This window comes from Labeo rohita, chromosome 13, assembly GCF_022985175.1.
Source record: "Labeo rohita strain BAU-BD-2019 chromosome 13, IGBB_LRoh.1.0, whole genome shotgun sequence".
NCBI lineage: Eukaryota > Metazoa > Chordata > Actinopteri > Cypriniformes > Cyprinidae > Labeo > Labeo rohita.
The window spans coordinates 257,379-283,679 of record NC_066881.1 but is presented as its reverse complement, the minus strand read 5'-3'; the positions used below and the strand labels follow the sequence as shown (position 1 = coordinate 283,679).

Below are 26,301 nucleotides of genomic sequence, written 5' to 3'. Positions count from 1 at the left end.
TCTGCTCCCTCTCATCACGGCCATAAAGGCCACTTCTGAGCCCCTCATATCAACCACAGAAGCTATTCCCGAGCTCCACATCTCAGGGACCATTGGTTCAGTTCAATAACTAGGTAAAGTTCATTATGAAACAAGTTCACTTCAGCTATAAGCAGCTCTAGTGAAGACAGTGTAGATAATTATAAGGAGTCAGCTCAATAACAGTGTCGACATTGCAAAATTTGTCAGTTATGAAAAATTCAGTTCAGCTATGAATCAGCTCTACAGAAAACAGTAGTGTCATTATTCAGCTTTTGTCCTCTTCTGCCAGTGTTATATAGATCTCTTCTTCCGTCTGCACTCTCAAGGTGTCTTTATCTCACCGCTTCAACAGACAATCCACCCAACGTCCTCCTTCCACTAAGAATCTCCATTTTCTTTCACTGATCAGATCCAATTCTTGCCCAAATGCTGTCTCTAAACATCCTGCAGCAGCCTTCAAACCCTCCTGTTCCACCTTGGATCGCCATTCCTACGGCTTTGCCGCATTCTTCTGTTCCTCTGGTTTTTCTGTCAACTTTGGTCAGATCATTAAATTGTCATTTAACAAAAAGCCACAACAATGGGAAGAAGATGCATTTAAAAACAAGTTTTAAATCGGCTTGCATTAAATGGACTCATAGAGACGATGTCACACTCACCATCCTCACTCTGCTCACTGTCCCTGGACAACAATCATCTCCTCACCAGGAGCTGTTTAAAGCTCACACACAAACACACACTGGTTGCCTGCTATTGTTAGTTATCTGGACTAACTTTTCTGTGCTCTGTTGTTGTTGGATCCTCCCTTGTGTGTTCATCAGGGCGTATCTTCATGGTTCTGTGTTGATTGTATTCCTGTGATCACCACCTGTAAGTGCCACCTTCAAGTGAGTTCATATTCTGTCTCCATTTGAGTGAACCTCAACAATGAACTCAGTAGGGTTTTCATGTTTCACTCCCAAAGACTGTCTGTGACAAAACTGCCACCCTTTGGGGGGGTATGTAGGAACTCCACCACGAGCATACACCAAGAGTTTCCCCAATGCCATCGCTATCTGTAGCAGTCATCGCTGTACTCACTTCAATTCTGAAGCTACCGTTGTCCAGCACAGACCCTCTGACTCCTCCCATACCAGAGCCCACACCAACCACAGACCCAGACCCAGTGCTGACGCCAGTCAAAGGCCAGAGGGATTATCCTTCGTGGTGCTAGAGTCTGCAGCCATGTCCATCCTGGAGCCTGAGCCTGCCACCATGTCTATTGTTGAGCCCTGAATGTCACAGAGGCAGTTCCTTCTCACTGCCCTTCCAGCCTCTTCCTGTTTCGCCAGTCCTGTTTGACTGCCTTGAGTCCCACCTTGAGTCCTTCCGCTCCCTCTAGTTCCATCCAGCATCCAAGCTCTTTCATCTCTCTAGGTCCCATTCAGCCTCAAAGCTCCCTCATCTGAGCTGGTCCCAATCAGTTTCCATGTTTCCTCACCCCAATGCAAGAAACCATCCAGAGTCATCCTTGCTCTGTTGAGCTCCCTAGCTCTGCCTTGGGCTACCTGGTCCACAGCCTAGCTCCACCTCAGGCCTCCGAGCTCATGACTCCATCTCGGTCTGTGGGTCCATTGGCTCCACCTTGGCTCATCATCCCTCCCACTCTGACAGATGCCCTCATAGCCCCAGGCACCACCGTCCTTCTGGCTCCGCCATTGTCCTCCGGGTCCACTTTGGTCTTCTGGGCCTCAGTCCTGCAAGCCAGTGTCATTGTTTTTATCTGTCATTTCTCATTTAGGTTCCTTAAAAAAACAAGTCAAACATTGTATTTTATTGTTCATTTTTGAATATTGTCATACTTTCTCATCTTCTATTTAGATTTTTGTTGGCTGCTTTGGCTTATTGTGATTTCTTATTTAAATGAGCGGCTTTGCAGCTTATCTAGCAAACATCTGGCCAAATGTAAAATCGTGCTGTGGAGCAGCCAGTGTTTTCTCTGTATGTGCGCTGATGTCCGGGTCTTCAGTCTGGATCAGCAGAAATAATAATCGAGCATCTGACTCCCTAGCATCTGGCTCCAGATTATAAGATGATCTGCACTGAGATCATATTCCCTTTTACATTCATCTTTGAGGGTGAGATAATATGATAACATTTGATTAAATATCACAGTTCGTTGCTTTATTCAGTCTGTGGTAATGTACCTGGACCACAGCTACAAGCAGAAAAGCACACGCGGGAAACTGGTCTCGATGAAGGTCTGTAGCTGATCTCAATATCACCTCTTATTCATTCCATTTAATTTCCTGACTGTACAGTTCACTACAGAATCTCCATAGCAGCATTGTTAAGGTGTTTGTCCTCGATTCACTCAGACTGCGTGTCAAAATGACCAGAATGATGGAAAGCCTTCAATGACCTCCTTCGGACCAACCAGCAATTTGATAGGATATCCAGCTAGCCAATAAGAATTCACTGTTTTGGTTTCTGATTGGCAGGGATTTCCGCATCGCTGCTACACTGTGCTGAGATCACAGACCAGAGAAACAGAGCACAAAGCTGATTCACTGTCTCACACTGTTCATGCCTGTACAGCCACATTAAATGCACGGTACGTTTTATCTTAGATGTGCTACTTTCTCTTACAGTTTTTTTTTTTTTTTTTTTCCTTCTTTCCAATAACTGATTCTTACACTATTACACACAATCTAATCAAAGCTTTGTGCTTATAGCTCTGCAGACAGTGCTAATTTACTACTGCTAACCTAACCTAAAGTGCTACATTGAGTTGAATAGATAACTCTGCTAACTCTGCCATGACAGTGGATTCACAGTGGAATACAAATAAAGACTGTAAAAGAAACTTGTTTCTCTCGAAACCATGGGGTTAAAAACACACCACTGACATATTCCAAAGTGCTGCAGTCATTTTTTTTTTTTTTAAATGAACAGTCAAAAGGGTGTTGGCTTTTCAAACGAATGTTCATTCTTGAAGCCAAATGAACAAGAATGCAATTGTCTTCTAATGCTATGAAAATATTCCATTGAAGTGTACACACAGACATCACAGTGTGTGTACATTTGTGTAGTTCTGCACTAGTCTGTAGTTAGTTAATGGCAACCCATCGAATCTGCTGATGGGATGCTGCTGGTCTGCCGTAGACGACAGATGGAAAAGCTTACAGGAATGATAATGGGGAGATCGTGTGGCCTGTGCTTCCCACTTAACATTTGAAAGCAGCGAGACTAGAGAATTATCTTTCACAAGCGGACCATCACAGTGCAGGCAAAGGTAAATATAATGCATTCGTACAGGAGGAACATAAATGCAGCGAGATGATTAAAAAACGCTCAAGTTACTTGCAGAGAAATGTGATGGTCTAAAGCTAGCAATGCTAAATGAATGCTTCTTTGAAACGTGGATCTTCAGTGAAATATTTACAACCATTAGGGACCGGTTCTGTTTGCTGAGGTTCATATTTAGGAATGTAATCTTCAGCCACTGACTTCCTGACAGTTTTACATTACTCTGCTCTTCATCTCTCTCTTCTGTTCCTGCAAAGATTAAATGTAGCCACCGTTTGCAGGTGTATGTCTATCGAATGCGCAGGTTGCTGGTTAAAACTGCTGGTAACACTGCATTCAACCAGGGTGTTATGTGCAGTAAAGATCTCAAAGTTTATGACAACAACAACAACAAAAAAGATGCAAAATGAAATGTGCACTGGAAAAATTTAGTGCAAAATAAAACAATACAGCAGGAGAGAAACGTTTGTAGATCTTGTCAAAAAAAAAAAAAACTCTGATTGGAGTACAGTGATTATACAGTGTCTGGTGTGAAAGGATCATTTGCTAGTTTAATAGAGATGTAAGTCACTGTTTGTGGTGAATATGGAAAGAGCATATGGCTTACAGGGATTTTTTATGACTAATTGTTCCCATGCTGCCGTTGATGACTGTAGCTGTAAATATGAAAGCCAGAATGAACCTGCACAATCAATGCGGTTCTCTAATGCCATTTAGAATGGATCAATAGTAATTTAGTGCTCTTTAAAATATTTGTTATTATTATGTGTTTTCCTCCTTTATACATTTGAAATGTAGCTTAGGGGGAGAAAAGACTTTTATCTTTCAAAATATTTGAAACAAATTAACATCAGCAGTGAAACTCAAAGACTTATTAGGATTCAAAATAGTGTTATAAAAAAATTCCTTTTTTACTGTAATTTCAAAGCTGGTCAGGAGATGCTGGACTGTTTTAATTTAACACCTTTAATAGTGAACACTGGAGAGACAGATCTCAGGCGGTCTACAGAGGTCTGGACGGCAGGCAGCTGCTGTGGCTCCACTGTATCTATATCAGTATTTGTTTGTTTTATTATCATTGTTTCACAACGGTTTGTTTTTATACTACTTGCAGTGATGGAAACCTTGCATGACGTGTGAGTAACGGCAACATTAACATTCTGTGTCTGCGTAACAGATTACTGTCACACAACATCGCTGTTTGCTTAACCTCTTCACTAGCGCTCGGGCAGGAGGCAAAGGTCACAAACACAGTCCTGTCGTTACCCTGATTACTTCACGATTCATCAGGCACACCAGGGACGGGCTGAGACTGAACGCTGACCCGCCGACACCGACAACCCTTCACAGCGCACGTGCTACACGAACGTCTGAAACACATGAGCAAAAGGTATTCCTGTCTGTGCATTTCCAATGACTAGAACATTTCCGAAGCTTTTATTCTTTGATCTGACTGTCCTCCAAAACTGAGCGCTCAGACCAGATGAGCCACAGTAATGGAGATGTACGGCCTCTCTGAAGGAGTTTCAGTTCTCTGACTCTAGTCACGTCTCATCTGGAGGTAAGTGAGAGACTCTGCAATCTGGGCGAAACTTCCTGTGATCTGTAAGCCCTATTTCTGCGCTCAGAACGCTGTCCTTTCCATGAAACACATCAAGTGTTTTAGGTTGTATATGATCTTGTGGATGCGTCGAGGCACCGTCATTTTAAGAGCACGGGTGTGTGAGCAGTGAACTCAGGAATAACCTGTTTCTCTGTCTAGAGAGTGTCCTTGTAAATAAAGTCCTTCTGGAAACTGGGATGCAATGTGTGTAAAGAGTGGAATCATCTCCATGTTGGTGGATGATTGATGAGTGTAAAAAACTCTCAACTATTCCAGCAGAGCCCATTCGAAGGGAAACTACTGTTTTTGTTGCTGTTGTTGTGTGATGGGACGACATCTGGCACAAAAACTGACCATAAGCACTAAAATGAATAACCAAAAGAGCTGAAAATTGAACTCAGGATAAATTAACCAAACCAAGTCTAGTAGTTTTAGATGTGTAAAAGCATGTATTCTAGCACTGAAGCCGTTTTACAACTGTGTAGATCTGCTATTTGTATTACTAAATGGAGAAGTATTCAGAATATATATTATACCCATGTTCTCCACAGCCAACATTTCATTTGATTCAGTTAATAAAAAATGTACAGAATGGGCACTTTTACTCCAGTTAATATTTCTCCAATTAGTAATTGTTAGATTACACAAATCACCTAAATCACCCCCTTTTTTTATTGCATGTGGAGGTGGAGGTTCTAGCTGTAACGTACAGACCAGCAGAATCAGAGACCATTTCTGTCATCAGGCCATTAAGATATTAAGCTGAATCCACATGTTGAGTGTTAACGGGGTTGAACTGTATCAGTTTGTGAGTTTTTATCAGTGGATATTTTTCTATGAACATCTTTGAAGAAGGTTTTCATCTGTGTGCAGTTGTGTCTAAGATATGACAAAGTGAACTGAACTGAATTTAATATATTACATGATTATTATTATTCAAATCTCTGAAGAACCTAATTTACAGTACTATTAATTGTATGTTTTAAATACTCTTTTTTATAACAATATATCATATTAATACTTAATTGTGTTCTATTACATTTACTGCAAATGTCCATGATGTGTTCCTTATTCAGAGACTAGTTAATAAAAACACTTTTATTTCAACAACTCATTCAGCATCTTTTAGGCATATCATTTTCTTTGTAAAGAAACTTGTTTTACAGAGGAAATGTGTCATTTTTATAAATACAGAAATAGAACTCGGAACCATTTATTGATAATATTTCTAAAGTGTCACATCAGTTCTAACAAACATTCATATAAAATCAGCCCTGTTTAAGGAGACATTTTAAAAGAGTTTTTGTCAGCACATTTCACATTAAAATGTATGTCTCAAAATTCACATCAAAATGTTTTTTGGGGGCGGGGGGAACATTTTTAGTTTTTTCACCTGTGTAATTTACACAATACACTGTAGGCCAAATTTTCTCAAAATTTTACTGTGAATGTTAGTGCTGCTGTAAATAAACAGACGTGATCTCAGCACACATGAAGCGGCGAGCGGATGAGCTCGTGAACCCAGTGCCAGGAGAAGAGAAGCATAATTAGAAGTGACTTCCAGTGCCAGTGATCCATGCAGGTTATTAGTGTTGTCACGAAATGTTGCAGTTGCTGCTGCGCATGCGCTCTGCTCCCGCTTCACCCTTCAACTCCTCTGCGAAGGTCATCTACAGCCTCTCCCAACACGCCGAGGAGGTTTCTCTACTGAATGACCTGAAGAGGGCAAACGGAACCAATCAAACCTGTGCAATCTGATCAGTGTAATACATTCAGGAGAGGCACAAGATCAGATCCTGAGGTTGATCGTGCTGGAGATGATGCTGACACAGAGCAAGGCTCCACAGTCTCTGCAGTGCTGGTTGTGTTTGCTCCAGAAAAATACACTCAGATACTTTCAAAAACAGGTTAGATTAGCACGATGAACCGATGAGTAGCTTACTGACAGATATAGATATGACATGTGGATAGACAGATAGAGCGATAGCATAATGATCTGGGTATTTGGAAGCGTTTTATGCAGGTGATTTCATATCATAGCTCAGTCTTTTTCAGTTGACAGATTTGATGCTTGTTCTCTTATTGGCAGAGTTTTTCAATAATGCAAGTTAACACACCATTGTAGTGTAGTTTAATGATAGCTTTTGCTGCTTGTTCGGCCCAACAAACGGTCATTGGTGTGAAAATGTTTCCAAAACCAGGAGCTGTCAGGTTGTGTTGAACTAAAGCCAGAATATTCATTAGTATCTCCAGGTGTTTGTTAAAATGATGTTTTAAAAAAAGAAGCCTGTTGCCAGGCATTTTGATTTCGATGCATTAAAAGTTGAATGTGGTAGCATAACACTTGAGAGATGTAAGAGCTCCAGTACAGACAGACTAATGGAAGAGGCTCAGATGTTATTACAGAAGATATGGATCATCATAAAGGACTGGTGTCTGCTCTCTGAACGGAAGCTGAGGTGAGACAACAGCTGCTGTGACTGTCCTGTTACAGACTCACTGACGCACATCTCAACCTGCCACTGGAGGAACAGGAGCAGAACTCTTTATATTTAATAGAAATACAGATGAAATATATATTTAATTGCCTTTACAGAAATGAAACCTGAAAATGCTTTTCTGGGAAACTTCATGATCATTTTTATTACCATGGTTTTTATAGTATAGTTAAAATACTGTAAAACAATGCCAATATGTTGTGGTTTTTCGACAAATAATTGAAGTAGTACTGTAATAAATCGATGGGTTGTTATACTGTAAGAAAATAACAGGGGAAAACTTCGTCCTTGTTTTTCCGTGTCTCTGCACTTCACAGTATAAATGTTGCTCTTATATTTGATATAGTCTACGGGCGTGACGAATCCCGAATTGTTTCATATATACTGCAACTGTTTTATATAGTGAGAATCGTGCGGTGGACCCGCGATGTGGCCTTGCAGAGTAAACAGTCATTATCAGTCATATGTAGGATTATACATGATAAATTATTATTAATATTAATAGTCATGTTGCAACGGTATTTTGGGGTTATGTGCTAATGGAAATGCGGCCCGTGAAGTCCAAATCCAAGCTACCCACTAGATTATTTATTTTAAAGGTAAATTTGTAAATTAAATGATCAGTATTCTCTATATATTATCGCAAATAAATTATTATATCGGTCTGATATGGTTATAATGTTGTGTTCTGGCTGCAGCCAGTTTGTTTAATTTGTTGTGTTACCGCACTTCTATTGACTCGCAGTAACTCATCTGACCCGAGCAGCCGCTTCTTTCTCCAGCTCCGCAGAGTCGCTCACAGCAATACAGTTCTCATGGAAATATTAAGTCACAGTGAAATTAACAATTGTTCGTCTCAACTGGATGATTCGATATTATGTTTATATATTATTTAAATTAGCCGTAGCCTACAGTATTTTTATTCTTTAATCTAACTTATTTAATCCAAGTATTATTTGTTTTAATTAAATTTAATAATTAATCTATTTATTTTCTTTGAATCGTAGCTACTTTACGAAACGTTATGTCATTTATTTGTTTAATTTTTCAGTCACTGCATTTACCGCGCTATTCCAAATAATTAGGTGCAAAAAAAAACAAACAAACAAACAAAAAAAAAAAACAACACCAAACAAGCAACACCAACAACAACAAAACACCTTAAAGTTTGTTGAATTAAAGCAGGGGAAAGAACAATATACGGTTTATATTATTTATATTATTTTATTTTATAGTTTATATTATTTTATCCCTTACTTTATTTCAATAAATATATTTAGGGCGTGGAACCTTTTCTGTACCCAAATCTCGCATATATCCCTTACAAAAAAAAAGGAAAAAAAAAAAAAATAGAATATGTTCATTTTGGCATATAGACTGCTTTTGTTCCAGAAGTCCATTTATGTTCACAAACTTTTCACACGAATTTGACTAACTATATAATCGAAATGTGCATAATCAATGTCAGTCATGAGCTCTGTAAACATTAAAACAAAAAAGTAATTAAATAAATAAATACATACATACATACTTAGAATCCTCATTTCGGTATGAATTTTAACCAGCGCACACTAATATCATCTTTTGTGTTCCACAGAAAAAATAAATAAATAAAAAAATTTAATAACGACTTAATATCAGCAGTATTAGTTCAATAACGTATACAGTTATGGTCTATAAAACGAGAACAATTAGAATTGTCTTATGCATTGGATTTCCTAAATGAAGTCTACATATTAAAACATTTATTTTCGTTCAACTGTTTTTAGAGACCGTGGCCAGGCACTGAAGGGCTTTAGAATTATTTCTGGCCAATTAACTGTTTAAAATGAGAAATTATATTTGAGGTATTTATTTATTTAGCAATACAAATTACGGCTAAATAACATGTTTCAAATGTTTTATTAATGAAACACCACACATAAGCTCAAAATTCACAGAATAAAGAAAAACTTTAAATTATTACTTTGATGAATTTTAGCTGTTTAATTAAACTTATTTCTGCATTTCAATTTGAAAATAGAGACACGGCAAAGAGTTCTGTTAAAATTGCATTTTGACAAGAACAAGCATTTATTGTTTGTTTATTTGTACAAATTCTTCATTACTGTAAATACAAAAGCGATTTTTGTTCTTTCAGTGCTAAACAAAAAGAATCTCTTTTTTAAAAAGTGCAAAACTTTAAAGCAGTAATTGAATGCGGTAAAAAGGTCGGCTGAAACTGGATTTCATCTCCACAAAAGAATTAAGTACAACGCGACGATTAGAATATGTTAGTGTTCGCCTGCTTTATATCTGCGGCCTGGTTTAAGGTGAGCCTCAGACCAACGGTGTACGCCGAACCGAATCCCAGAAAGTGCTTTAGTTTGCGAACATTGCCAACACATTGTAGATCCTTCTGTCATGTGCTTATTTATGATTTATTCGTTTACGAATTGCGCCGTATGCCTAATATTTTTCATTAGCCGTGGGTGTAGTCTAGCCTATTTGAAAATGATTTGACTGCAGCTAATGCTGGCGGGCTACATTTTGTAAAATGAGGCCTATATATGACATGTAGTAGCCTAATTTTAACAATTGTGAGTCCCGTCTCACATGTGGTCCGAGATTCTCCTTAATATAAATGTTTTGTTTATTTGAAAAGGACAAAGCGTGCGTGTAAACTCTGGGACGCCAAGACGTTGTTTTTCACTCTTGAACTGTTTGCAGCTACAGTGATCTATAGCCATACTGTGTGTTTGACATGCCTCTGTGAGCTACACATTATCACACAAGCCATATTTCATCACTATTTGTTGGGTACGAGTGGCACCTGAGAAATTGCAAATAAATTAAAGCTTTGAAGAGCATCTCTGATTCTTTGTCTTTCTATCACTTATGCCCTCACAGACTCGCAATTAAGACCAGCAACTTATCTAATTTCAGTAGGACTGCTGATTAATGGATCACGGATGGATACATGACGTCAAATACATTTAGGAAAAAAAATATAAATTAACCCGACTTCGAACAGCATATAAATAGTCTGGAGTTAAATCGCATTACGTAACCACAAGGTGAGAAGGTTTGCGCTTTCGAAGCACATAAAAATGAAAACCAAGTCAATTATGCTCGTCAAATGTGTATGGAACCATTCAGTCCAAGATGATGCGATTTCACGGCAACGAAATCACCATCAGTTTAAAACGAATCTGGAGACACTCTGTCATGGTGACACAAAACTCCAGGCAAGCCACCGGAAGCAGCAGGTGCGAACGATGACAAAGTGGTCCTCAGGGTGTCGGTGAGTAACGTCTGCTGAGAGCTGAAGGCGTTTTGCTGCAGGGCCGGCGGGTGCAAGTAGCCTGACGGGACGGATAACAACCCGACGGGAGACGAACTCATCCCGTAAGTGTTCGTCAAACTGAGAGCTCCGCTAGAACTGCCCAGAACGGGCCGCGCCACATCCCGGCCGCCCAGATGCTCGACTCCAGGGACGAAAGAACCGTAACTATGACCTTGATTCAGAAATCCGTGCGACGTTCCGTTGTAATGCGGATGGTGTAAAGATAACAGAGGCGATATTTGCCAGTACAGCGGATTATTGGCCGTCTCGTTTATTCCCAGCCCGAGTGGGGAAAATCGAAGTCCTCGTTTGATAGCCAGCTTTCCTCTAGAAGTCGCCGAGCGTCTCCGGAGTTTGCCCGTCGTCCCGCCGATAAAAACATCATCGCTCGAAGGGTCTAACATCCAGTAGTTGCCTTTCCCCGGGTCATCATAGTGTCTTGGCACTTTTACAAAACATTTATTGAGACTCAAGTTGTGACGGATGGAGTTCTGCCAGCCCTGCTTGTGCTCCCGGTAAAACGGAAAGTTCTTCATGATGAATTCGTAGATTCCGTTAAGCGTCAGTCTCTTCTCGGGGCTTTGTCTAATTGCCATCATAATCAGCGCGTTGTAGCTGAACGGCGGCTTATCGAGCTTCGCACTTTTGCCGGGTTCTTCTGCAGCATCTTTGACTTTCTCCGAGTCCAGCAGCGCCGCGGACTCCATCTCGGCGGGCTCCGCAGATCGTTTCGGATCGGCACCCGACAGCAGCTTGTTGTGCTCTGGACGCGCCGCGTCGTGTTTGTCACTTTTGGATGGGAGCAGCAGACTCTTGATACTGAAGGAACTCAGCTTTTGCAGCGCCGTCGATTCTTTCTGATCCATGTCGCTTTGTCAAACCACAGCGAGAGTTTGTTTGAAAAATAAAGGTCAGGCGCTGTCAGGACATCATGTGCAAGGAAAAGCTCTTGGACAGGAGAAGAGTCAGAACTGGGCAAAGAAATTCACTAATTAAGGAGGTTCCTTGACATGTTTTCATCACCGAAAGAGGGAGGAGCCTCGACCGGATTGTTTTAAGAGCCAGTTGATCCTGGTCTGATGCATGGAATCAAGACGGAAATGCCGGCCACAGTTTTCGTTCCGTGACAAATATATGCAACCTACCACAACACCACTCCACTTACACACACACACACGAGCACAGTGAAGTGAGTGGTTTATCCTGGACCAAATGCTCACAAATGTTTCCAATAATTGTCTTACCTTACACAGACTGTGGGTTATTTATTGTGTTACACCAGCGCCAAACTGGATTGAAGACATTCATTCTCCATGCAGTTTGGTTGTTCTCACATCAGTTACAAGATCGTAACATTATGAACATGGAAAATGAGGGAGCATATCTTTGATTTAATGTAGTAAATTTTCATGTTCAGATTATTATTTCAAAATTCAAAATTCACATAAATTTAAGTTTAGTGTGAACATTGAGTTTCAAGGCACTTAATTCATACTGCTAAATACGAATCGAAACTCACTGGCTTTCTACACATCCCCGTATCATGAGATCCCCGTTTCAATGCGTTGAAATGTTCTAACACCAAAACCTGGAACATTCATTCAAACCATTAATAATGCATGTTTTATCCGATTTAATAAATCAATCGACTGTTTGCCACCCTGCTGCCATTGAATCAGAACAACTTATTATTGTATCTGGACCAAGAATGTACTTGATGTTATTTTTTTAATGTAAGTGCTAATAATTTCAGTGGCTGAATTATGAGATATTGAAAAAAGAAACTCACAATTAAAAGACAAAAATGCAAATTTCAAGACATAAAACTGTGATATTAAAAATACCTTTTATTAAACACTGTTTAAATTCCAAGGCAAAAGCTTCCATACTTTACACTAGGAAAATTATTTTGCTAGAGTCTTCTGTATGTATATCTTGTGTCATTTTTGCATGTGTCCCATCTATTTTTTATTTTTTTATTTATTGTTTATTTATTTTTGGTTTATGTTTTTTTTGTTTTTTTTTTAATTATTATTATTATTTTATGTTTCTGTATATTTCTCCCTAAAATGACCCAAACATATCATAAAGACAATTCTTAAACAAAATGGTAAATTTGGTTAATTGGCTTAGCAAAGACTTATTCACATGTGCATTTCTGATATTTCGAATTAGTTTTAAATAGTGAGGATGCTAATTCCAGATATCTACTTCGATGTTTTTCCCCCCCAATCAAAAAGCTAAATGCAGATAACAAAGAAAGAATTTCCTGGCCAAAAGTCATATTGAGATGAGCTTTAATTAAGTTGCAGATATCTGAGATTTGGCAAAGAAGAAACAAACTGTTCAATCTATCATGAAACTGTATAGTCAGAAATGCAGTTCAAGATATCTAGAGTTGTGTTGTTGTAATTGTATGAGAGTGGTAAGGCTTTCAACAGAAGTGTCTACTCAGAGAGTATGTGATTCTGGACGGAGCCGTTGGGTTTTGGGTAAATGCCTGAAATACAGCCTGTGGTTAAAACAAGCTCAAGCTATTTTCATAATTTGGACATTTTTAAGCCATTTCACGTCAGATTTCATTGCAGATTTAAAATGTGAAACTTGTGTTTGCAAGCATTTTTTGAGATGTCATTATTTCCCCATTGAAATAGACAGCAGTTGGTTTTGGATCAAAGGGAATTTGACCAACCGCCGTAGAGAGGTGGTGTTGTCAGAGGTCTAGATGCTCAGACCAACATCATATAACATCAACACGTTTTTCTCACACTGTGATAAATGAGGGAAGGACAATCAGTGCAGTCTGTTGAGTGTTCAAAATCTCAGTCAAGGAACTGTTGAAGTATGCTTATCAAAGTGTTTACAGTGCATCTTTAAAATAATACATGCATTTTTAATGTGCATTTTATTTCTGTTCTTGTGATTATGATTATCATTGTGAAATTGTAGCATCTTAGAAATCACTCAGCTACATTCTAATCAAAACAGTGGTCAGTCTAATCAAAACCTGATCTGTTTCTTTCTCTGGCATAATATCCTCACGCCTCTTTCTCTAGCAGGTATTGTCACAACACCACTAATGAAAGCATTGTAACACACTATTTAATATTACCATAGTGACCTCTACTGGTCACTCCAGGACATCAGATAGAAATATAATGTTATATATAAATATATAGAAATATAAAAGTTATTTTTGTCAGGGGTGCCCAAACTCAGTCCTGGAGGGCGGCCATCCTGCAGATTTTAGCTCCCACCCCAGTTAAACACACCTGAACCAGCTAAATGTCTTACTAGTTATACTAGAAATGTCCAGGCAGGTGTTTTGGAGCTGGTTGGAGCTACACTCTGCAGGACAGCGGCCCTCCAAGACTGAGTTTGGATATTTAAATATACAAAATATAAGCCAGTTCAAAGTGCACAGAAGGCACGGGTGCATCTGTCAATCTGTTATACCGTAAGATGATATTACTGTACAGTAAATATAAATCACACCTAAGAAAAAAAAACATACCTAAGTTTGGTGAATAAAAAATAAACCAAAAAAAGAAAAAGAAAAAAAAAACACACTTATGTATGAGTAGATAGATGTGTGTGTGTACATATATATCTATATCGATCTATATATGTGTGTGTGTGTAAACCTCTCTCTCTCTCTCTCTCTCTATAGATATAGATATAGATATATAGAGATGGATAGATATACAGTATATAGATAGATAGATATAGATATATACGTGTACATACACACACACACACACACATATATATATATATATATATATTTGGTATATTCATCAAACTTGTGATTTATTTTGAGTGTGTGTATGTTTATGTATATTTTTTATTGCTAAATAATTACTATGTACAGTAAACATTCTTGTTTTTGTAACACTGGACACTGTGTTCTCCATTTTTTGGTCTAGTGTCTAGTGAATGATCTGTAGTGCGTATAGTATTGGCTAATATGTGTCTGATTTAAAAGCTTTGTTTGATTTTGAGTACACGTGAAATGGTTTTGAAGCAATTGTTTGATTTTGTCAGAAGAGTCAGGGGTTCTGTGAATTTGAATATTTGGATTTGTGCTTAAGATTTTGAGAAAATGAGTGATGGTTTCAAAAAATGTTTTAGCATTTCAGAAAAACTGTAAAACAAAAACATACCAGTATGTCATTTAAATTGCTTACCAGCACTTAATGTATTAATTTCTTAATTAATTAATTTATTTTTTCTTCTGTGTCACAGGATTTTTCAGTCTCAATCCACATAACGTGCTGAAGGCTGCTTGTTATGAATAATATTGCACACATAGAATTTACAGGCTGCAGCTCCTTCTAGTGGACCAGTAAGCCTACTGTAAGTAGACCTACATAAATGTGTTATTTTAAAACGTTTTGGACAGCTCCTCTTCTCAGGTAACAGGTGTTTAACTATCACAGCAGTTGCTCTTATTGACCAGATAGTGACATATGCTACAGGAAAAAACAACAACAACAACAACAACAACAACAACAAAAAAAAAAAAAAATCATGATTAATTCCACTCAGGTCTTACAACAGTTCAATCTCTCTGGACTGTGGCACATTAGGTCAAGCTTCTTATGTCAGCAATGAATTAATGTTAAAATGATTACACAGAGAATGCATAAAAACTAGCTTTTATTATGTTTTAAAGCATCGTGATGTTGTATTATAAAATGTCCATCAACTACTGATACCCTGATGTTACCTGCAGCAGAGTCATTCACAAGCTGCAAGCGCATTAAAGAGCTGCTTCAATGACCAAAAATTGACCAAAAATGATGTATGTATGTATGTATGTATTTATTTTTTGTTTGTTTTATAAAGTATCTCCTTTAGTGGGAGAAACTGCTGCAAATTATTCAATGCATCAAACTAAAACGACTTCAGACCTTGTTGTAAACCCCTGAGTGACGCACATCCTTCATGATACTACAAATTGCCCCTTGCCTGGTCCATAACAATTGCTTAAGCTTTAGGTTGACTGTATTTGGTTTACTTTCAACCAAATACAGAGAACTTTTTTATGTTTTGACCATTCGTTTAAACGACAAGAGCGTTTGGGGGCCTGAAAACACAAACTTCTGAAAGACTTTGAAGATGATACGTTATTGTAATTTGTTAAAACAGTGATGTTGTGTGTGTATTAGGTGTTCGTAGTTGTGTGCACAGTGTTATTTTTACAAAATGACATTGTCAACTGCTGGCCTATATCCATATATCCACTGATGAAATGCACACACACAAATGTCCTGGGACACACAATAATGCCGAATAAATGAAGTGTTAATATGAAGTCCACTGCAGAAACATAGTCCAGTTTAGTGTTTAGTCAGTTGTGTCATGAGATACTGATATTTTCTTGAATTATGATCTTTATCTGTATGCTGATATAATGATCTTTACACTGGAGTTTATCTGTACTTTCTCTCCTGTTTTATAGCACCTACAAAAGTTCTACATGGCAAACCAAACAACAGCCATCTTTTAAAGAGCTGCTTATACTGCCCTACTAAACAAACGTCAGCACTGATTGCACAGAGACTAAACTGAACTCCATGCTGAAGGGTTCATGCCTTCAAAAGTTTTACTTTCCACAGTGACAGATTGATGAAGGGTGTAGAGGACCAAAAACTGTTCTGCATCATCTTCCTGAGCTAATTAACGAGGCGCCATCAGCCCACAAGTAAACCTGTACAAAGCATCACAGGAGCAAAGTGTCCATCAGCTGTATCCATTAAATCCTTGTTTCTGAAGGGCCCTTTGAAGTGGCCAGTTTTGAGCACTTTGGTTTGTTCCATGATTGTTTTCACTCCGAGGTGTCCTGCAGACGCAGATGTATCTTGTGTGGAACACAGCACTGATCTCACACAAAGTATTCCATGCTTACAGGTAATGTGCTACTATTGACATCTAGTGGTTAGACTAGCAAAGTGCCCTATCAAGACATACTAGTTTGTACTGAACATAATAGAAAAAAGACAAAAAGCATCAAAACAAGCATCCACTTAGATTAATGGTGTTGTCCTGTATTATGTAAACTTATCATCAACTGACTAAAATATCAACCGATATTATGATCTGTATGTATGACTTACAAGCTATAAATAACACTGATTGGCCAATCAGAACTCAATATTCTAGTGCCCAGATTCATGTACACTATAAACTGATTTACTGTCATGCTACGGTGTCAAATAACACGCACAAAGGGGATGATGAAGGCAAAGTCTTTAACTTTAATTTGATTAAATAGTAAGGCACATTGATTATATTTAGTGAGACATAGGTGAATCAAATGACAAAATCAAAAGGGAGACAGAAACTAGGTCACACAAGGAAGACTAAGACAATAATAAGACATGGACTCCGACAGTACTCCCCCCTCCCCAAAGGCATGACCTCATGCCCAGGCAGGATGGACAAAAGAGGGTGGAAGGGGGCGATGATGGAGGGAGAAGCCACAGAGGAACCCGGAGGAACCACGGAGGAAGGAGCCAGGACAGAGACAGAAGGAGCCAAGGCGGATCAGATGGAGGGAGAAGACAGGAGGGACTTGGAGCAGGAGGAGCCAGGTGGGACCTAGGCTGCTGCCATGAAGGCAACCCACGTTGGAGCCAATGGAGCAAGGAGCCATGGTGGAGGAAGGGCTGACGACTCCAGGGGGGCAACCAGTGGTGGCAGCTGAAAGAGGAGCCCTGGGCAGAGACGGAGAGCTGATGAGCCAGGGTGACGCAGAGGATCTGGAAGGCCGGGGTGTAGCAGGAGCGACAGAGAACCAAGGTGGAGCTGGAGGGATGAGGGAACCCGGCCAAGCTGGTGGACTGACAGCCACGGTGGAGAGAAAGGAGCTAGGAGCCATGGTGGAGCCACTGGGTTGACGGGCCGAGGTGGAGTCCGGGACTCAAAGGCCAGAGGCGGAGATCCTACAGGAGATCCTACAGCCATGACGCCAGTGGAGACTGGCAGACCCGCGACAATCCCACTGCACAGATGATGGGCTGACAGTAAGCAAAGAGACAGTGACAAGGCTGAGGATGCAGTGATGATGGGCGGAGCCAGGAGATGGAGGGTGGGTGGGAAATCATGATAGGTAGAGGGTTCTGGGAAGGTGTGTGCTGCCCACACGCACCATATCTTGACTCCCAAAACCGGGGGTGCAGCAGATAGGAAAACGACCTCTGTGGTCGCAACAGGGTAAACAGACAGTTCACAAACAGCCTCCTTGGCAAACAGAGAGGTCTGAAGATGGTGGGAGAACAGTGGGCATGTCTGCATATAAATCCAAATCAAAGTCTATTAAGTCCTCAGAGTCCAGTGGCAGCTTACCCCCAGCGGTGATGCAGTGGGCAGGACTTTCTTCCACCGGCGCGTCCTCAGTTGCCGGCTCTCGCACCTAGTCTTATGGGTGAGACTCTGTCTCCGGGGCGATCCTCGGCTCTGTCGCTTTCTCTGGTGGTGGCTCATCATTTATGACAAGCTCTGGCTCTCCGCCAGTGCTGGGTTCAGGCTTTTGCTCCACGCAGCAGGGTGATAGTGGGCTGGGCTCTGGGTCGAGCTGTGCTCTGTATCGGGACTGGACACTCTCCAGACACCGGGTGATCGCCTCCCTCTAGCTCCGATGGTGTCTGAGAGGTCGACAGGGTGATTGTAGTTTGCCCCGATCCAGAACAGAGACTTCAGCATTTCATCATCCAAGGTGGTAGTGGCAGTGAGAAGCCTAGCATGCCTCGTGAAACTCTCCAGATCCTGGTTCCTCTGAGCCAGAGCGGCAATTCTCACGGCTATCTCCATAATAAAAAACCAAAAGAAAAACAAAATCAAAATGCAGGGAAAACACGTTGCATACTTATACTTCTAGGGTCCGGTATTCTGTCAGACTGTGGTGTCAAATAGCACGCACAAAGAAGATGATGAAGGCAAATAGTCTTTAATTATCCACATAAACGTAAATCCACAAAAGGAGGCATATACATTCAATACCAGACAAAGGCAAACGGAACAGACTCACACTTAAAGGGATAGTTCACCCAAAAATAAAAATTAGCCCATTATTTACTCACCCTCCAGGCATCCTAGGTGTATATGACTTCCTTCTTTCAGATGAATGCAATCGGAGTTATATAAAAAATTGTCCTAGCACCTCCAAGCTTTAGAATGGCATGGGCAGGTGTTTCTCTTCATCAGTCCAAAACAAGTCCAATAAAGTGCATCCATCCACAATAAAAAGTGCCTCACACGACTCCAGGGGGTGAATAAAGGCCTCCTGTAGTGAATCGATGCATTTTTGTTAGAAAAATATCCATTTTTAAAACATAATAATAACTTTAATCTATATTGCGCCAACTGCCAGAATAATTTTTAATATAACTCAGATTGGATTCATCTGAAAGAAGGAAGTCATATACACCTAGGATGCCTGGAGGGTGAGTAAATAATGGGATCATTTTCATTTTTTGGTTGAACTAACCCTTTAAATAGTAAGGCACATGAGGATAATTAGTGAGACAGGTGAATCAAATGAGGAATTCAAAGGGGAGACAGAAATTAGATCACACAGGGAGAACTAAGACAATAATAAGACACAGACTCTGACATTCACAAACAGGAGCCTATTGAGACGCACCCTTAAGGTGGAGGTGATTTGTCAGTGTCATTGGCACAGCTTGCATAACCAGTAGTTGGAGACAAGTGACTGTTTTCATGAGTGAGCAACTAAACAGTTTGTTTAACTAATTTGTTCAAAAACATTGATTAATTCAGGAAAGTAACAAGTTGCTGAAACTATGTGATCTTTGTGTCACGGAGGCGAGAACAGAAATGAATGATCGAAATATGTCCCCGTGTAGCGCAGCGGAAAACTCAAACGCGGATACAAACGAGTGAGTAGGTAAACCACGCAACTTCATCTGAGAACGCTCCAACACGGAGTTGAGATTTCCACCAAGAAATCCGCGTTCTCACACGCACACAGACAGGTAGATAAACGCTCTGAAGAGCAGAGAGATTACTCACGTGAGTAGATGAAGAGTCGGGACCTGATGTTGAATCTCGCATCGAAACTCAATGTCTGGTGCTAGACAACACCTGCTTCCTTTTTAAATACCTGCGTGAGGTTACTTCCGGGACCTCGTGACCTCACGTGATCTGGTACGTGTGACAGTACCCCCCCCTTCAAGACCGGCACCGGGCGGTCCTGGGATGGAGGATACCCGACGACGGTAGTCCTGGATGAGGGCTGGATCCAAGATGAACCGCCCGGGAACCCAAGACCGCTCCTCCGGACCGTAACCCTCCCAGTCAACGAGGTACTGGGTGCCACGGCCACGGGGTCGCGAATCAAGGATTCGCCGGACGGTGTACGCAGGACCACCGTCAATGATCCGGGGCGGAGGTGGGACGGTGACCTGGGGAGACATAGGAGAGAAAAAAACATGTTTGAGTTGGGACTGATGGAATACAGGGTGGATCCGGAGGGAGGGAGGCAGCTGGAGCCTGAAGGTGACAGGGTTTAATCGATGAGTGATCTTGTAGGGTCCTATGAACCGAGCAGTGAGTTTTTTAGAGTCCGTCTTTAGGTTGATATTGCGGGTGGAAAGATAAACCCTGTCACCAACATGAAACAATCGTCCCGGAGGGTGCCGGCGGCGGTGTTGGGTGGTGTAGCGGGTGTTAGCCTTCAGGATGGAGGTGCGCGCTTGATTCCAAAGCCGCCGGCACCGGCGGACCAACTGTTGGGCGGACGGAACCTCAACCTCCGGCTCTTGATGTTCGAACACCGGAGGTTGATACCCGTAGCATACCTCGAAAGGGCTGAGGTCGGTGGCCGAGGAGGTGAGGAGATTATTCGATAGTTCAGCCCAAACGAGGTAGCGTGCCCAAGAGCGCTGATGCTCGCCAGCAAAGCATCGGAGGAAACGCTCCAGCTGTTGGTTGGCCCGCTCCGTCTGGCCGTTAGTCTGCGGATGGTGCCCTGACGACAGACTGGAGGTGGTACCGACCAGACGGCAGAAGGCCTGCCAGAACTTGGCCGTGAACTGGGGCCCTCTGTCCGAGACGATGTCTTTGGGGAACCCATGCAAGCGGACTACGTATTAGAGTATGAGTTCTGCGGTGTCCTTGGCAGAGGGGAGTCCGGTGAGAGCCACCAGGTGCACAGCCTTAGAAAAACGATCCACAATGGTCAGGATGGTGTTCTTGCCTTGAGAGTCGGGGAGTCCAGTGACGAAATCGATGGAGATGTGGGACCAGGGTCGTTTGGGGATGGGGAGGGGCTGCAGCTCGCCGGTGGAGGGAGTGTTGGTGGTTTTGGAGCGAGCGCAGATGGTACATGCCTGGACGTACTCTTGTACGTCTCTCCTCAACGTCTTCCACCAAAACGCCCTGGTGATGAATGAGATGGTCCGCTGGACTCCCGGGTGTCCTGCCAGAGTGGAGTCGTGCCCCCATTGGAGTACTTCTTGACGTAAGGTGTTAGGTACGAAGAGACGTCCAGTGGGAGTTTCCGGTGGCGGGGGATCCTGGCTGTGACTCTGGCGGACTCTCTCTTCTAACCCCCACCGGAGAGGAGCCAAGATGATGTGTGAAGGCAGGACAGGCGCGGCCTCCGAGGTGGTGGCGTCTCGTTGGTGCTGACGGGAGATGGCATCCGCTTTGGTATTCTTCGAACCGGGCCGGTACGATAGCTGGAAGTTAAAATTTTCGAAGAATAGGGCCCACCGCGCCTGCCTGGGGTTAAGCTGTTTGGTCTGGCGGATCACGGTAAGGTTCTGGTGGTTGGTCCAGACGGTGAATGGTTCACCGCCGCCCTGGAGCCAGTGACGCCATTCCTCCAAAGCCCACTTGATGGCCAACAGTTCACGGTCCCCTACCCCGTAACGCTGCTGAGTGGGATTGAATTTTCTAGAGAAAAAACTACATGGATGTAGTTTACCGTCTGGACCACGTTGCGAGAGGATCGCTCCTACGCCCACATCGGAAGCGTCCACCTCAACAACGAAGGGTTTGTCCGGGTTGGGGTGGGTGAGGACTGGAGCGGTGGTAAACAGAGTGCACAGTGTCTTGAAGGCTTGGATGGCTTCGGGAGTGAGTTGAAAGTCTCCGTGTGATGGTTTGGTAAGAGCAGTGAGGGGTGCTGCAGTCGCACTGAAGCCCTGGATAAATCGCCTGTAGAAATTGGCGAACCCCAGAAAACGTTGCAACTGTTTAAGCGACGCGGGTAGGGGCCACGAGCGCACAGCCTCCAGCTTCTGGGGATCCATGGCCACACCCTGAGAGGAGATGACGAAGCCGAGGAATGTGGTGGAGTGCTGGTGAAAAGCACATTTCTCCAACTTGCAGTACAACTGGTGGGCCAGCAACCTCCGAAGCACTGCTCGGACATGCTGGGTGTGTTCCTCCAGCGTCTTCGAGTATATCAAGATGTCATCCAGATACGCATAGCACCATCTACCCAGCATGTCCCGGAGAACGTCGTTGATAAACTGTTGAAATGCTGACGGACTGTTGCACAGACCAAACGGCATAACGAGGGTCTCGTAGTGACCAGTGGGGGTTATGAAGGCCGTTTTCCACTCATCGCCCTCCCTGATGCGAACCAAGTTGTATGCGCTCCGTAGGTCCAGCTTCGTGAAGAAGCGGGCACCAGAGAGGGCGTCCAGGGCGGTGTTAGTGAGTGGGAGTGGATGACGGTTCTTGACGGTGATCTGGTTCAGCCCCCGATAATCGACACATGGACGAAGACCCCCGTCCTTCTTCTTAACGAAGAAAAACCCCGTGGCCGCCGGGGAGCTGGAAGGACGGATAGTACCGGCCCGAAGTCCTTCAGCCACGTACTCCTCCATCGCCTGTTGTTCGGTGGCCGACAGGGAGTACAGGTGGCCACGAGGGGGCACCACGCCCGGCACGAGGTCAATGGCGAGGTCGTAGGGGCGATGAGGTGGCAGTTGGGCCGCACTGCGTTTGCTAAAGACCTCGGCCAGGTCACGGTACGGAGCAGGGATCTCCTCCAGGTCGACGTCGGAGGCCTCGGACTCCCCTGAACACGTCCCAGCCCTAGCCCGGAGACAGAGCTCCTGACAGGTCGCCCCCCAGTGGACGATCTTGCCGCTGGTCCAGGATATGAAGGGGTCGTGTGTGATGAGCCAAGGGTGACCTAGAATGACAGGAGGTGAGGTAATCTTGGTTATGTAGAGTTGGATCTTTCCTAGTGGTTACCTATGATGAGTTGGATCTCCTTAGTGCGGTGAGTGATGGGGCTGAAGTTGAGGGGGTGACCGTCAATGGCTGTGATTTTTAAGGGCTGGGATAACACCTCAGTCTCAATCCCCAGCTGGGCAGCATAAGCATGATCGATGAAGTTCCCAGCCGCACCTGAGTCAACAAATGCGGTGGTCACGATCCGTTGGTGGCCCACGAGGATTGATACCTGAAGTAGCAGCCGGGGTTCAGCGGGACAGGATTTAGTCGTCACAGGACCAGATAAAGACCTCCCCCTCTTTACCTGGTCTGGCCGTTTCCCGGACACAGAGGGCAGATTGCACGATGGTGGTCTGGGGAGGCGCAATAGGCACATAAACCCTCGCGGTAGCGTCTGGCCCTCTCCGCTGCCGACAGGGAGGTGCTCCTATCTGCATGGGCTCCCCGGCTCCGGTTGAGTTGGCCGGGTGGTATAGGCGAGAATCCACCTCCACCTCGCTCTCAGGGTGTTGGAAGGCGGCCCTGAGCTGGGTGGTAAATGCTGGATAGGAGTGGGCGGAGTCTCCGTCGGCCTTCAGGACCGCCGTAGCCCACTCGGCTGCCTGCCCGGTGAGAAGTGAGATGAGTAGCGCAATCCGGCTGCGGTCGGTAGGGTATCGTGTGGGCTGTAACTCAAATATTAAGGACAGGTTAGTAAGGAACACATCACACCGGGATCCGGATCCGTCCCACTTATCAGGAAGTGAAATTTTGGGTTGGAGGGCGGGGCGGACTTGTTCCGCGGGGGCGATCTGTGCAGCAGCCAGGTCATCATAGTCTGCTTGCAGAGTGGTGAGATCCGATTGGAGAGCCCCGCACTCCGCCCGGAGACCCGCGGTCTCGGCACGAAGCGCGGTGACTTCCGCCCGAAGTCCCACCATCTCCTGCTTCAGACCCATGATTTCCATGGACTGCTGCTGAATCACACCCCACAGTTGTTCAAAGTCCGCCGGGACCATTTCGGGACCAGACATTCTGTCACGGAGGCGAGAACAGAAATGAATGATCAAAATATGTCCCCGTGTAGCGCAGCGGAAAATCCAACGCGGATACAAACGAGTGAGTAGGTAAACCACGCAACTTGATCTGAGAACGCTCCAACACGGAGTTGAGATTTCCACCAAGAAATCCGCGTTCTCACACGCACACAGACAGGTAGATAAACGCTCCGAAGAGCAGAGAGATTACTCACGTGAGTAGATGAAGAGTCGGGACCTGATGTTGAATCTCGCATCGAAACTCAATGTCTGGTGCTAGACAACACCTGCTTCCTGTTTAAATACCTGCGTGAGGTTACTTCCGGGACCTCGTGACCTCACGTGATCTGGTACGTGTGACACTTTGTTGCTCATACAAGTTGCTCATATAAAACAATTTTGCTTATGTTTATGTACTGTTTGTTACATTTCTATAATTTAAATCCAAAACGATGAAAAGTCAAACACACATATTAAATAGAGAATGTATGTATACGTGACTGCATATTGTGTAAACAGGAAATGGCAACTTCTGTACTTCCAGTTTGCATTGTAGATCAATCATTGCAACCTTTAACCTGTTTTCTGCTTGTCCCATATTTATGCTACTGTCCTGCCCAGCTCCTAAAAGAAAAATCAATCATCTCCTAATTAACTGTTAATGAACACAAATGAAAGGTTTTGTTGAAAGTTTTTGAGGGAAGTATGTGCTGTGTTCTGAACTGATATATATGAAAACTGAATCTGATAAGTGCTGATGTATAGAGTCTATTATTTTGTGTGGTCTTTAATTTTGTATTGTACAGCACGTTGGTCAGCCTTGTTTTTAAATGTGCTTTACAAATAAACTGAACTGAACTGAACTAGATGGTCCTGGAGAGAAGCGGGCGCATCATATACAGCAGTGTTTCTCAACCCGCGGCGCCAGTCACGAATCCAAATGCAAATACATTCATTTAAAAATGTACTAAAGAAATATAAAATCTAATGTTTTTATATGAAATAATTTTGTTTGCCAACAAAGGAATATGTACATACAAACAAGAAAAGTCGCAGTATCAACAATAAAGGTAGGAGAGTGCTGACTTTCGGCATCAACTTTCCGTTTGCCCCGCCACTCACTTAAAAGATAAACTGATAGATGTTCAGGCAAAAGAAAACACCCATACTACCCACGCAGCAATCATCCTCAGGTTAAGTTTGAAAGTGCTTTATATATTTGGATCAACATAGACTACACTGTGATGTATGAAGCACTGAGATCACTTTCAAACCAAGCAGCTTTCTGTCGGTCAACACAGTAAATTCACTTGACTAACCTGACAGTGAGTGAAATTTAAAGGCATAAGTTTTTGCCCTCATGTCAAATTCCCAATTGTCATATTCAAATAATTGAATTTCACCAGCAAAATTTTGCAGAGCAACAGTAAATGTGACTGCACCTTAATGCAAAATACTACATAAAATCTAGACCTGTAGCTTACCTCACAAAACTTGATTAAAAAATAAATGCTCATTTTAAGATTCCACAAAATGGCACATAATAGGCCACTTTATTTTCACACATTATACCATCACATAACCTAGTTGAAATGGCCTTAAATAAGAAATTTAGTGAAGCCACACACACGTTCGATATTCAATATTTGTGCTTGACTTTTCATTGTTATGGACTTAAATTAGATTCAATAGAAGCTTTAATACAGCAAATTGACATCGATATTAGAGATGAAATCTAACTGGTTCAGGTTTTCTGGTGTACTTATGTTGCCTGGCTATATTCAGTGTTTTACTCTCCTCATCTTTTTATCATCTTTTGTTCTGTTGTGGTAATTTTAGTGTAGTGTGTTCATAATGCCTTGTTATCATGCATGTGTTTATATACTGGTATTTCTCTACATTATAGGGACAAATGTCCCCACAAGTATAATAATACCTCTACATTTTGACCTTGTGGGGACTTTTTATTTTTTTTGATCATCACTCACAATGACGTTTTTTGAAAATTTAAAAATGCTTGTAGTTTTGTGTGAGGGGTAGGTTTAAGTGTAGGGTTTGGGTAAGGGGATAGAAAATACAGTTTGTACAGTAGAAAAAGTCATGGAAACCATATATACAAACATGTGTGATCTGTTAAAGACAAATCAAGCAGCGCTCCCTTCTGGAATCACATGATGTAAAATGCTGATTGGATGATTTGCGTGATTTCAGTCAATCCAAGGGACCGAACATAGATCCCGATTGCTATTGTGTGTATCTCTCTCCAAATATTCATCTTCATTTGAAATCAGGTGTCTTTAATCAGTGGTTTGGTTTTATGTTATGTTGATA

At 42.5% G+C, this 26,301-nt stretch overlaps 1 protein-coding gene across 1 annotated transcript; it reads right to left on the bottom strand.

Annotated features, from left to right (window-relative positions):
• Window positions 1-10,590: 10,590 nt before the first annotated feature.
• On the bottom strand, window positions 10,591-11,708 carry foxg1d (forkhead box G1d). The gene has a single exon (XM_051126869.1). The coding sequence runs from the start codon at window positions 11,599-11,601 to the stop codon at window positions 10,591-10,593; it is 1,011 nt and encodes a 336-aa protein (XP_050982826.1). The 5' UTR covers window positions 11,602-11,708.
• Window positions 11,709-26,301: the final 14,593 nt, after the last annotated feature.

Excerpts from the sequence above, each read along its gene's own strand:
- foxg1d (XM_051126869.1), bottom strand. The coding sequence starts at position 11,601 with ATGGATCAGAAAGAATCGACGGCGCTGCAAAAGCTGAGTTCCTTCAGT.